We start from the raw sequence: 13,178 nt of genomic DNA, 5'->3' as shown, positions 1-13,178 counted from the left end.
TTTAATGTCATACAGGTAAGAAGCTTCAGGCCATGCTTATAATCCTAGGCCTAAAATAGTCATTATGAATATATATATATATAGAGAGAGAGAGAGAGAGAGAGAGAGAGAGAGAGAGAGAGAGAGAGAGAGAGAGAGATTTACTTGAATGCTGTCAAATACAATGAATTGTGTGTTGTGGTTATGTTGCATTATTTCTGTCATTGCAATACAGAAATGAGGCTATTAGACTTTGCAACCAGAAGAGGGAGAAAAATCTCATTCACCCTCTCCTTCAGATCTCTAGCCTTTCTCCCCCACCCTTCCATGTAAGTATCTCTTCACACTCTCCCTCTGTATTGCAGTGTGAAATATGGTTCTTTAATGCTGAAGTCCTCTCTTTTAAAGCCTGCTCAAAGGTGAAAACAGTAAAACATTCCTTAGGGGGAAATATAGAAACTGCCTGCACACTGTTTCCATGATCATAGAGCAATTTATTCGAACCCAGATGGACACCCATGTTATGTTAAGTATATTAGATATGAAAGAGAAAACCCTAACCCAAATCCAGCCATTTTAACAAATACAGTGTGTAAAATGTGCATAGTACTGTTTGGAATTGCTATGATCTCACACAATTACACTTTTATAAAATAAAAAAATGGTTGCTCATAAATTGTCGTCTACATAATGAGACAAGGACGATGAAAAAAAACTGCTGAACACAGTCAAAATATTTTATGATGGGTCAGGTGGACAGAATGATTCTCTATATTTGCTTGGTCTTGCACTCTGTATTTGAATTTTAGTTTTACTTCTGCACAAATCATCATATCATTTACACTGAGCATCACTCCCCTGAAGGGCAAAGGAATATAACATCTAAATGTCTTGAGAAACAACCCATTAGCCAACAGGCAGAGTTTACTTCCTTTGAGGTTTCTTAAGCTGTGACACACTTCTTCACGTTCTCCACTGAGCTCTGACCGGCCACTTATCTTCTGCATTAGCTGCATTTGATGAATCTAATTATGATCTGACCCAGCTCAGCACTATTTTTCCACTTCTATTAGTGAAGGATTATGTAATTGCAGTCGGTACAAATTGTAAAACTAGTAAAATTGTATTAGTTTCACATCATAAATTAAGTAACTGCTAGTGCACACAGACTTTTAAACCATGCTGTGTACAGGCATTTAGAAAGAATTTAAACTTCCTCACATTCTGTGACCTAATTATTTTGTACTAATCAATCTGCAAACAAGATGATGCAATGACAATGTGTAATAAAGAAGTTTGCATCTTTTAAATTTTTATTGAAAAAGCAAAACAAACAAACAAAACAAAAGTAGCAATTATACAAGAACCCAGACCCTTTGAGCACTCTCAGCAACATTAACAGCTTTATGCCTTTTTTTTGTTCTTCTTCTTTTTGTATAACTTCGCAGCAGTTAAAACACTTTGGGATCTTCTTGAAATTGAATATGCACAACATTTCTGTTGTATCTGTTTTGGTCTGGTCACTAAAATATATTCATGTACGTGTCTCAAAGACAGTCCTTCAGGCCAAGGAGTGGTTTATATTGGCTAGGTGTTCTGAACTATACCCAGTCAGAGTTCCTTAGCACTCTTGAGCAGGTTTCTACAACAAATGGCCTGTTCTTTGAGCCATGTATCTTCTATTTAATCCTGATAATCCTCACAGTCCCTGCTGCTAAAAAACACCACAGCTCAATGCTGCCATCACCATGCTTCAATGGTGATGAGCAGTAACTTCCAGATCTATCTTTTTTGTCAGAGGTCAATGAGCTCAGTCATGGTTTCATCAGACCACACAAGCTTGTATTCATGTTTTTTAAATGCATTTTGGAGCTATGGTGTACATTTCAGTTAGGGAGTACCATTCATCTGGTCATATCCTAAAGGCCTGTAGGTTGAGGGTTGGTTGTGCTTCACTCCTGGTATAGTTCGGTTTGGGGTCATCCACAAAAATAAAATACTAAAAACATCATAATGCCTCTTGGGTTCTTGGTCACTCCTTTTCTACTTCTGTTAAAAAAGCATGGATTACAGATACAAAACTTCAATGTAAAACTGTCAATTTAAAAAGCTGCTGTGAGCTTTGGGATTGTTTTCTCCAGAGATTGGTGCCTCAACACAGTCCAGATTCAAAGTTTATGGACTATTTCTTTGATCTCTGGCCAGTTTTTTGCTCTGACATGCAGCTGTGGGGCTTTCAAAATCATGTCCAGTCAACTTGTTTACCACCCATGAACTTGTTAAATTTCAATCTCAAGTTGACAAATTTAAACAGACCTGTTTATGGGTTTTCGTATGTTTTGCAGATTGATTAGTTTTTTTTTTTTTTTTTTTTTTTTAAATCCATTTCAGAGTAATGAGAACTAGTAGAATAGATTTGAATACTGAATGTTTTGTATCTTAAAGCAGCTCTGCCATCAGATCACTATAGGGATCAAATAAGCATCTAATAACTGATCAGTGTTTTATATTCGGGGCAGTTTGACACATATAACCCATTAGGCAAAAGCTTTAAAATGCCTTTGTGCTTTTTGTCACACCAAAAAATGTGAACGCAGATTGTAACATTATGTTGTAACAAAAGCTTGACTTTGAAATGTGTAATGCACACAGTACAAATAATCATTTATGAGCAATGAGGACAGATAGACAATAATCAAAACCTGACAGCTAGAGGTTTGTAGTCATGAAAACTGTGGCTTTTAATGTAAACACTACATTCGATTGGTTTTCCAGCACGAACATCCCACATGAAAGAACAACCATTCACTAAAGTAGAGGGAGAAATAAGCAGCACAGAAAGCATTCACTGGGAGAGGGTAAAAAGAAAGGCCAAAAGGAAAATTGGGGGAAGGGACATGTGGAGAAAAGAATATCCCAAAGCATAACTTGTATATGTTATTATACACAGGGTTTGAGTGCTTTTTTTTCTTCTTCTTTTTCCATGAATCAAACTAAGGCGGCAGGTGGAGGGAGGTGATATACATCATTCCAAATCTACGTGTGTCGAGTGAGAGCTGTGCTTTTCTATGCAGACCTGGAAAGATTTTTCTTTTTTTTCTCTCGAATACAATTCCCCCAAAAAGAAATAATGCATAAGGAAGAGAAAGCGCATGAAATCTGTACAGCCTAGTGCATCCAACCCCTGTGGGCCTGCACACCACAAAGTGGTTCTTCAAAAAAAAATAAAAAATAAAATAAAAAATTAAATAAAAAAGATACATATACTTCTTTTTCTGGCTAAGTACTGCAATGCAGGGCAAATGGGAATTGGTACAGTTCGACATCAACGTTGGTCAGTTAGAGTGCTTCAAGAGTGAATTGCAGAAACTCTTGATAAACATTTCTCTTTTTAATAAAAAGTGGGGGAAAAGAGGAAAAATGTTTTGTAGCTACAAAGCACAAGTAATATACTTTTAATATTACAGAATTGTCTTTTTTTATATATATCTTCATTATCACTGTTTATTACTGTCAATTATTATTTTGAATTAAGTCTAGGTGAAAAGAATCTAGAACCAGAGGATCTATAGCCTCCTATAATGACATACAGCCCAACGTCAATCATTCATTCGGCACCATATTGTTGTTTATGAGGGTATTTGTCCCGAACCCCCCTCCCCCCCGAAACCCAGTTTACACAATGCTCTCCGTTTGTTGCTGTTGTTTTATTTATTTGTATTTTTTTTTTTTTTTTTACTTTTTCTTATTTTTCCTATTTTTTGCCTTTTGTGATTTTTTTTTATCATCATTTATTTCTTTGATTTTGTCTAAGTGAAGCAGGTAGCCGTTTCTTCATACAAAGGCCAAAGGGTCATGCTATGTGTGTCAGGACCTGTCAGAGGGGACTGACTCTGTTACCCAGCCTGGAGACAAACTTAAACAGGAAATCTAGGAAGAGAGAGGAATGAGAGAAAGGCGGTAATGTGGGAATGAGGTGTGTGGGACTGTTGATCAATAAATTAATTAATAAATTAATAAAACAATAAAAAAAGTAGCAGTTCCTTATACGACAGTGTTAATAAGCTTGTCATTATAGTTTCCTAGTGTTGCTAGTTTCCCAGATCCGTCATTCTCACAAGGTTGGCACTGATATGACAATTTTAATAATCAGGAACTAGTCACGGGGCTCAAAATCATACTCGGCATGGCCCCAGACACCAACAGCAAATTCAGCTGGCACACGCCAGTAACATAACACACAGACTGAACAATACTCAACAAAACGAGAAAAAGGAAGTGTGTAGGGTGCAGTCCTGGGGGTTCACCTTTCCATAACATTGACCAGCTAACAGAACAAATGTTGGCATGAAAACCCAATCTAATTAAAACCCAAAGTACAGGAACACGCTACAACTGCAGTTTGGCTTTGCCTGACTTTTATCCCTGGTGCTCACAACTAACTTTCTAAGTCATTGAGTCATACAGCTTTTGTTTATGTTTTCCCCATTACATCATCATTAGCATACATAATTACATCATCATTTAGCGTAACATTGTATACTTAGGCAAAATGTGTGTCACTCAGCCCCCCTGACTGATATACAAGTAATAAATATACAGACAATAAACAAAAACATAAAAATATAGTAAAAGAAAGATATTTTTCAGAACAAAAAAAAGTTTAGTTTAAACCAAAAAAGACACAGTGGAAAAAAAAAAGGGAAAAACAAAACATTAAACAGCAAAGAAGAAAACAAAACAAATAAGAAGGTCCCAACTTTGTTCTAAAACCATAAAGGCTGGGTTTCTATAAGAAATCAGTTCTGTTGGCAGCTCTTTGACAAACTAAAAACATTTTATGTATAGTATTTATATATATATATATATATATATATATATATATATATATATATATATATATATATATGCCTATTTTAAAATTATCATTATTATTTACCAACTTGCATTTTTGATAATCATTTCCAAAGCAATTGGCTCGAGAGAGTGAGAGTGGCCTCAGTACAAGCCGCAGCCTCGCAGGTTGTTGGCGATGATAATGTCGGTGACTGCATCAAACACCACCTGGATGTTCCCTGTGTCCGTGGCACAGGTCATGTGACAGTAGATCTCCTTATTGGGCGAGCGGTTCTTGCTCTCGAACTGTGCTTGAATGTAAGCAGCTGCGTCATCGTAAGTATTAGGACCTGCGGAATGAACCGTCGAGAGACGTGCGAGAGAGTGGAGTCAGGGAACAAGAAAATCAAAAATTAAGATAGTCAAACACTATTTAACCTGAATTACGATAATGTTGTGCTCTGTACAGAAATACATCAAATAAAAACTCTTCGGTGAGTACAAGAAAGATTAAAGATTAAACAGACATTAAACATTAAATAAAGAGAGAAGGAGACATGACTGCTGTCTCCTTTCTTCCAAAATCTGACTCAGACTTGTCCTTTAATGCAGTCAGGATGTTTTAAAACTTTCTTTATAGAAAACTTTTTGCGACTGTTACTTTCACTATATCTGCGACAAATACATTTATAAATTCTATTTCTATTCTTTCATGCTATTCTTACTTGCTTTAAAAGACAAGATATTTTGCAGCAGATATTTCAATGCCTAGAAATAGGATAAGGTAAATATTTATATACCTATTCTGTTATATTTTCATATATCATACTGTAATGGGCTCAATAGGCACTGGGTAGATTACACACACACACACACACACACACACACACACACACACACACACACACACACACACACACACACACACACAGTGTTTTACATGAAAAATAATTATAATTAATATTGAATAGAACTGTATTCTGTATCATTTCATGCCGGGTTTGTAGTATTAAACTTGTGTGACTAAGTGTTAATTTCTTTTTTTATTTGCATGTTTTCCACACTTTAATGTTTCCAAACATCAAACTAATAACATATAAACACAACATATAAACTAGTAACATATAAACACAAGCAAACACAACATGCAGTTTTTAAATGAAGTTTTTTATTATGGCAGGAAAACAAAATCCAAAACTACATGGCCCTGTGTGAAAGTGTTTGTCCTCCTGTTAAATCTGTGGTTATCAGACCTGGGTTAAATTTCTCTCACCACAACCAGGCCTGATTACTGCCACACCTGTTCACAATCAAGAAATCTCTTAAATAGGACCTGCCTGACAAAGTGAAGTAGACCAAAAGATTTTCAAAAGCTAGACATCATGCTGAGATCCAAAGAAATTCAGAAACAAATGAAAAAGAAAGTAATTGAGATCTATCAGTCTGAAAAAGGTTATCAAGAAATTTCTAAAGCTTTGAGACTCCAGAGAACCACAGTGAGATCCATTATTCACAAATGGCAAAAAACATGGAATGGTGGAGAACCTTTCCAGGAGTGGCCGGCCGACCAAAATTACCCCAAGAGCACAGCGATGACTCATCCAAGAGGTCACAAAAGACCCCACAACAACATCCAAACGAATGCAGGCCTCACTTGCCTCAGTTAAGGTCAGTGTTCATGACTCCACCATAAGAAAGAGACGGCAAAAATGGTCTGCATGGCAGAGTTTCAAGACCAAAACCGCTGCTGAGCAAAAAGAACATAAAGGCTTGTCTCAGTTTTGCCAGAAAACATCTTGATGATCCCCAAGACTTTGAAACATACTCTGTGGACTGACGATACAAAAGTTATGCATTACGTCTGGCGAAAAAATAACACTGCATTTCAGAAAAAGAACATCCTACCAACAGTAAAATATGGTGGTGGTAGTGTGATGTTCTAGGGCTGTTTTGCTGATAATAATAAAAAAAAATAATAATAATCACATGTACATGAGTTTTCACAGCCTTTGCTCACTACTTTGTTGAAGCATCTTTGACATCATTACAGCCTCAAGTCTTTTTGAGTATGATGCTACAAGCTTGGCACAAAGATTTTTGGACAGTTTTTTCCATTCTTCTTTGCAAAACCTCTTAAGCTCCATCGGGGTGGATGAGGAGTGTTGGTGCACAGCCATTTTCAGATCTCTCCAGAGATGTTTAATCGGGTTGAATCTGGGCTCTGGCTGGGCCACCTTTGTTATCTTGGCTGTGTGCTTAGCTTCGTTGTCCTGTTGGAACATTAATTGTCCAGAGCACTCTGGAGCAGGTTTTCATCAAGGGTGTCTCTTTACATTGTTGCATTTATCTTTCCCTTGATCCTGACTAGTCTTCCAATTCTTGCTGCTAAAGATCATCCCCACAGCATGACGCTGCCACCACCATGCATGATATTGGCCAGGTGATGAGCAATGCCTGGTTTCCTACAAACATGACACTTGGCATCAGGCCAAAGAGTTCAATCTTTATTTCTCATGGTCCGAGAGTCCTTCAGGTGCCTTTTAGCAAAGAGGCACTATGAAGAGTGCTGGTGGTTCCAAACTTCTTTCATTTACGGATAATGGATCCCACTTTGCTAACTGGGACCTCCAATGCTGCAAAATCTTTCTGTACCTTTCCCCAGATCTGTGCCTCGATACAATCCGGTCTCGGAGGTCTACAGACAATTCCTTGGACTTAATGGCTTGGCAGGTGTGTGCTTTTCCAAATCATGTCCAATCAACTGAATTTACCACAGGTGGACTCCAATCAAGTTGTAGAAACATCTCAAGGATTATCAGTGGAAACAGGATGCACCTGATATTTTTTCTTTGTAATAAATTTGCAAAGATTTAAAACAAACCTCTTTCACGTTGTCATTATGGGGTATTGTTTGTAGGATTTTGAGGTAAATAATGAATTTAATTTATTTTGGAATAAGGCTGTAACTTAAAATGTGGGAAGAGTGCTGTGAATACTTTCTAGATGCACTGTACACTAGGAGTGTAACGATACACGTATTTCGTACCAAAATCTTCTGGTACAGGGCTTTTGTAATGGTTCCTAAAGCAATCCTTTTTACTTGTGGAGCATACTTAAAATCTCAGTTCCCTCAGCAACGTATTAAAAAGCGGACCGCAAGTTTGGTCTCTGTCTCACACATTGAGTGCAATTAACTTTTTAAATGATTAACAACAATTCTAGTTGTATAAAAAAAGAAACTAGCTTAAGTGAAGTGTCACGGTGGCTACCCAGTCCATACCAAAAATAAGATTTATTTTGCGCATGCATGAAACCGCTAAAGAATCCATAGCGCTTGCTTTAGTCACTTCCTGGTTAGATTTTTTTTTAGCATTTTATGCTTAGCTTTAAGAATTTATTTTAAAAGAAGACAATCCTGACAATTCCACATATCGAGGGGGTGAATGAATAAAGGATGGAAGTAGTGAAGACATTTGTTAAAGTATGCTGAAACATGTTGAACAGATAAGTAGATCGTATCTTTCGAAAATTCAATGTTAAATGTAAAAACACACGCATAAACACACCCGTGTTACCCAAATGGGGTCTAACAAATGTAAACTATTTAATGAATCTTTTCTCTTATTGAATTGTATTTGTGCCAATTTAATTGATTACTAAATGTATTATATAATAAAAGTGTATTGAATTAATTTGATTAAATTGATTTATTCTATTTCATTTTTAGAAAATATTTCATAAACACTGCCCATCCCAAAAAAAAAAAAAAAAAAAAAAAAAAAAAAAAAGAGAAAAGGCCACACTAATATTTTGTTGGACGGTCTTTAGCTTTGATTACGGCATGCATTTGATGTGGCATCGTTTTGATAAGCTTCTGCAATGTCACAACATTTAATCCTGTCCAGAGTAGCAGTCATTTTCCACCAAGATCAAAATCTTCTCCAGCACATCCCAAAGATTCTCAATGGGGTTAAGGTCTAGACTCTGTCGTGGCTAATCTATGTGTGAAAATGATGTCTCCTGCTCCCTGAACCACTCTTTCACAATCTGAGTCTGATGAATCCTGGCATTGTCATCTTGGAATATGCCGTGCCATCAGGGGAAAAAAAAATCCATTGATGGAATTTTAGTATATTCAGGTAGTCAACTGACCTCATTCTTCGGGCACATAACGTTGTTGAACCAAGACCTGACCAACTGCAGCAACCCCAGATCATAGCACTGCCCCCACAGGCTTGTACTACGCATGTACTAGGCATGATTGTGCATCAAGTTCATTCACGTCTCTTCTTCTCATCCAGAATCCAATCTTAAAGCTCCCGAGCAAATTAAAGCCTTTTTTTCCCGATTAGCCTCACTGATAAGTGATTTTCTCAAGGCTATACAGCTGTTTAGTCCCAATCCCTTGAGTTCCCTTCACATTGTGCATGTGGAAATCCTGTTAATTTCATTATTAATCATAGCGGTGAGTTCTACTGTTTTATTGCGATTTGATTTAGCGCCCCAGGTTCACGCATCAGGAATAAATACACATAATTCACTTTAATTCTTAAATTCTGTAAAGCTGCTTTGAGACAATGCCCATTGTGAGAAGCGTTTTACAGAAATAAACTCGACGACCACACGATGTGTCTTCCGACATGGTTGGTTTAAGAAATAAGAAGCTACTCAGAAAAAATAGATGGCTGCAGCTGTGTGAGTTCTTACCTGTGTACTCTGGGAAACAGATACTCAGGGGCGATTTCTTGATCTTTTCATCAAACAGGTCTTTCTTGTTGAGGAAGAGAATAATGGAAGTGTCAATGAAGAATTTGTTGTTGCAGATGGAGTCAAACAGCATAAGAGACTCGTGCATGCGATTCTGCAGGGAAAGAACAGAATACAGAGAGAAAGAATGCAGATCAGGTTAGCCAGAGAAAAATTAGAGAGGAAAAGGTGATTCAGGCCAACGTAGGTGAGATGTAGCCCTACACAGTGGCAAGCAGGTTGAGGGAAGCAGATGATCGTATACAAGTGATATTCTTAAATCATTTTCTTTAAACCCTTTCAGTGTGAGAGTATAAGTGTGTGACCTGGATGTGTGTGGTTGTATGCAGAAAGGTAGACACAAAACACAGCCCACACAATGCATGTCAAGTGGAACTTTATTCAGTTCATATAAATACATACATACAAATACACATCCATTGTTGAATAAATAATCAAGAGCAGTGACTGACAAAACTACAGCAGATAGACACGAAACCGACAAAGACACAGTGATGCTGTCATCAGATATTAGGGTATTAGACAGAGTCTACATCTAGGTGCTTTGCAATGAAAGATGAACAGATGGCACTCTAAACAGCACCCAGTGCTTGGCACTTATACCAATAATGAAATCTATTCCCCAGTCCAGGATCTTTTAATCATGGATGGCTTTATTTAAAACCACTGTCCAACTGTGAGGCAAGCGTCCTGCTTTATAACTAATCATACGTTGACTGAAAGTTCAACAATGGTAGTGTTAATGATACTTGCACTGAATAAATTAATAAAAACTTATTGCTTTATGAAAAGAGATAAATATCCCTTGCAACAATGAAAGAGCATAAAAACAGGGCTCTGTTTCCAGAAGTTCTTTTACCGTCCCCTTTAAAGATTTTTTTTTAAATCGGCCATAAAACTCATTCCAGCAGGTAATGTGATGTCAAATGGATTATTTCTATTCAATCATAAATCAGAGCTAATGCTGACAACTGTCTGGCTGCAGTACCAGCTGTTGTAGCCCATATAAAACCACAGGAACAATCAGCCATTAGTCACTCAATGTGCCCCTGATTCAATTACCCACAAATCTTTTTGACCGACCAACAATTTCATTTCCCATACATCTCAGGACCAACACAGCATCATTTCCTTTTTACCTTGCAACTACAAGCTAATGCTGATCGTTCACCTAATCAGAAGCATAAAGCTTTTTGACCATTAGGCTGGTGGAAAAGCAGGCTTTAAAGCCATGCTCATTCTTCGGAAGAGCAATGAAGAGAAATGAAACGAAAAATAGAGCTGGGAGAAGGCTGTTGTTAACATGGAAAGCCTCTCACATTTGGATGGATAAGAGGGTGAAGTGTTTGTTTTGCATTTGCAACAAGACACATAATGACCTTCCAGCTGAGATGCTGAGAGCTCACTGATTCAGAATGCAATGCTCTTCTGTCACTTAGCCGGTGTTTGCACACACATACACACACATTCAAATGTACTTGAACAGCAGGAGAAGCTTGCGTCATCATCAGCAGAACATCCTATTATGAAACTTCATTTCATCTGAAGACTGTTCACTTAATCAAGGGGGAAAAGAAATTACTAAGTCAAAGTCTTGCCAGTGATTAAGCACAATCTCAATGCTTGATAGTGCTTTATGTACCATATATAATAATTAGAAACACTGCAGTGTAACTACCCTGATGTGCTGCTGCTTTGACTTTGGCGTTTCCAGCATTAGGAAGAAATGACTACTAAAGTCTAACAAATGCTACATTCAAGATCCATAAGGTGACCCAGCAATGATACTCTCAGCGGTGCTGTACAATCAAGGAGCAACAGGAAAATTAGGACACAAAATCTATGGCAAATATAGCTTTGAGGCCATCCATTAGTGAAGCAGCTACCTAACATGACATACATCCACGTAGATAATGGGTACAAAAGTACTGTATATGCTGAGTGTCTTCTGACTCCAGTATTCCACTTTCTCTAAGTGCTCCTTATTAGGTAAATGGCAGAATGAATATTGCAATGTGTCTGTAACTAAAGCATCACTTCTAATTAAATCCAGATATAGCCAATTCCATGATTCTTTGGGATGCCTTCCCAACATTATAGATTACTGTTTGATCTTTCTGCCTTTTTGCAGCCAGCCAAACCCAGAATAAAAATACTTCCTGCCTCCCGTTGAAGTTGTCTTTCTCTCAACCTTAAAAGGAGGCAAGGATATCAGCAAACTCTGTAACAAACAATAACACAGAGGAGGGAGGGGAGGGTGAAGACAAAGGAGAGATTGATTGGAGGCTTTATGTAGGCTAAGATATAGACTAGGGCTAAAATAAACAGCAGACAACCTGAGGTGTATTAGCTCAGCCATTCTGACATGATCATTAAACTGTACAGAATGACAGACTGCTAATGCACATTTGCTGCACTGAATGCATAAGCCTAAAGCACAACACCAGACAGTGAAAAACACAGCACAAGTGGTTTGATCATTTCTAATTAATCTTCAGTTTCTGTCATTATATCTGATCTGCAGAATAAAATCAAAGTGGAATCACAGCTTTGACTATATACACCATGAAAAATGTTACAATGTAAAAAAAAAAAAGAAATTATTTTAAAAAATAAATTCCTATTATACCTTCAGTCCCACTATAAATATAAAATATTGTACTTTTAGCGTTTAGATTTTAACCGGAAGAATACAAATAAGTGGTATAGTGTATAATTTGAGTTGTGTTTTTTTTATGTTGAGGCAGAACTTTTTCTGCAGAAGAGCTGCTCAAGGCATAATTTGTTGGTTGGAATGATTAATGCCATTTACTTAAAGAGATTCAAGTTTTGACAACATAAAAAAACATACCTATGGCACTGTAAATATGAGGAGGTCTTAAAAGACTGTAATATACATGCGCTACAGCAGTAAGGCTCATGTGAGGCAAACAATGCTACAAGCTTTACAAGATTTTACCACATTTCACTTCATTATTTTGGCCTTTGAATAATAATGGAGATCATTTTAAGATTAAATAATTACAGGGACAAAGGTGACATGACTGGATGAGGATAGCAGGGTATTTAATTGTATTCAATTGGTATCTCATCCCTGTGTCAGCTTCTTTAAACAGTGATGTGTGAACGTGAGAATTCCACACTGTGCCTAAATCAATAGCTAGGTCTTAATCTTAAACTGAATTTATCTCCTTGCTTATGACTGTAGAGGAGGCTCTTTTATTCTGCTGTCCACCACTAAAGAGATAGACTTAGAGAACAAAACAGGAACATATAAAAGATCTGAGCGCAGACTCAGGCTCAGTATAGACCACAGAAGCGCAGATTGTTGGCGATGATGACGTCAGTGACAGCGTCGAAGACAAACTGGATATTGTTGGTGTCAGTGGCACAGGTGATGTGCGCGTACACCTCTTTATTGAAAGACTTGTTCTTGCTTTCGTACTGCGACTGGATGTAAGCCACTGCCTCCATGAACATGTTCGGCCCTGAAGTGCAAAGGAAAAAGCATAGGCAAAGGAATGAAAATAAAATGACAGAAGAGAAAAGAGGAAAAAGAGGAGAAAGTATTATTAAAGCAAAGCAAAGGACCAGGA

At 37.3% G+C, this 13,178-nt stretch overlaps 1 protein-coding gene across 2 annotated transcripts in view; it reads right to left on the bottom strand.

Annotated features, from left to right (window-relative positions):
* Positions 1-2,695: 2,695 nt before the first annotated feature.
* Positions 2,696-13,178, bottom strand: part of gnao1a (guanine nucleotide binding protein (G protein), alpha activating activity polypeptide O, a) — an 80,013-nt gene continuing 69,530 nt past the window's right edge. Inside the window, exons 7-8 of one of the 2 annotated variants that reach the window (XM_083552720.1) lie at positions 9,523-9,676; positions 2,696-5,165 (exon numbers count right to left, since the gene is read on the bottom strand). In XM_083552720.1, coding sequence (XP_083408846.1) covers positions 4,978-5,165; positions 9,523-9,676 — 342 coding nt within the window. In that variant the 3' untranslated portion in view covers positions 2,696-4,977. Of the gene's footprint in view, positions 5,166-9,522; positions 9,677-9,941; positions 13,071-13,178 lie in introns of those variants that run through there. The other variant, XM_083552721.1, reaches the window with a different exon arrangement.

The sequence above is a fragment of the Silurus aristotelis genome (genome assembly GCF_946808225.1).
Source record: "Silurus aristotelis genome assembly, chromosome: 10".
Classification (NCBI taxonomy): Eukaryota; Metazoa; Chordata; class Actinopteri; order Siluriformes; family Siluridae; genus Silurus; species Silurus aristotelis.
Note: the sequence above shows the minus strand (reverse complement) of the source record. Positions and strands in the feature narration are given on the sequence as shown.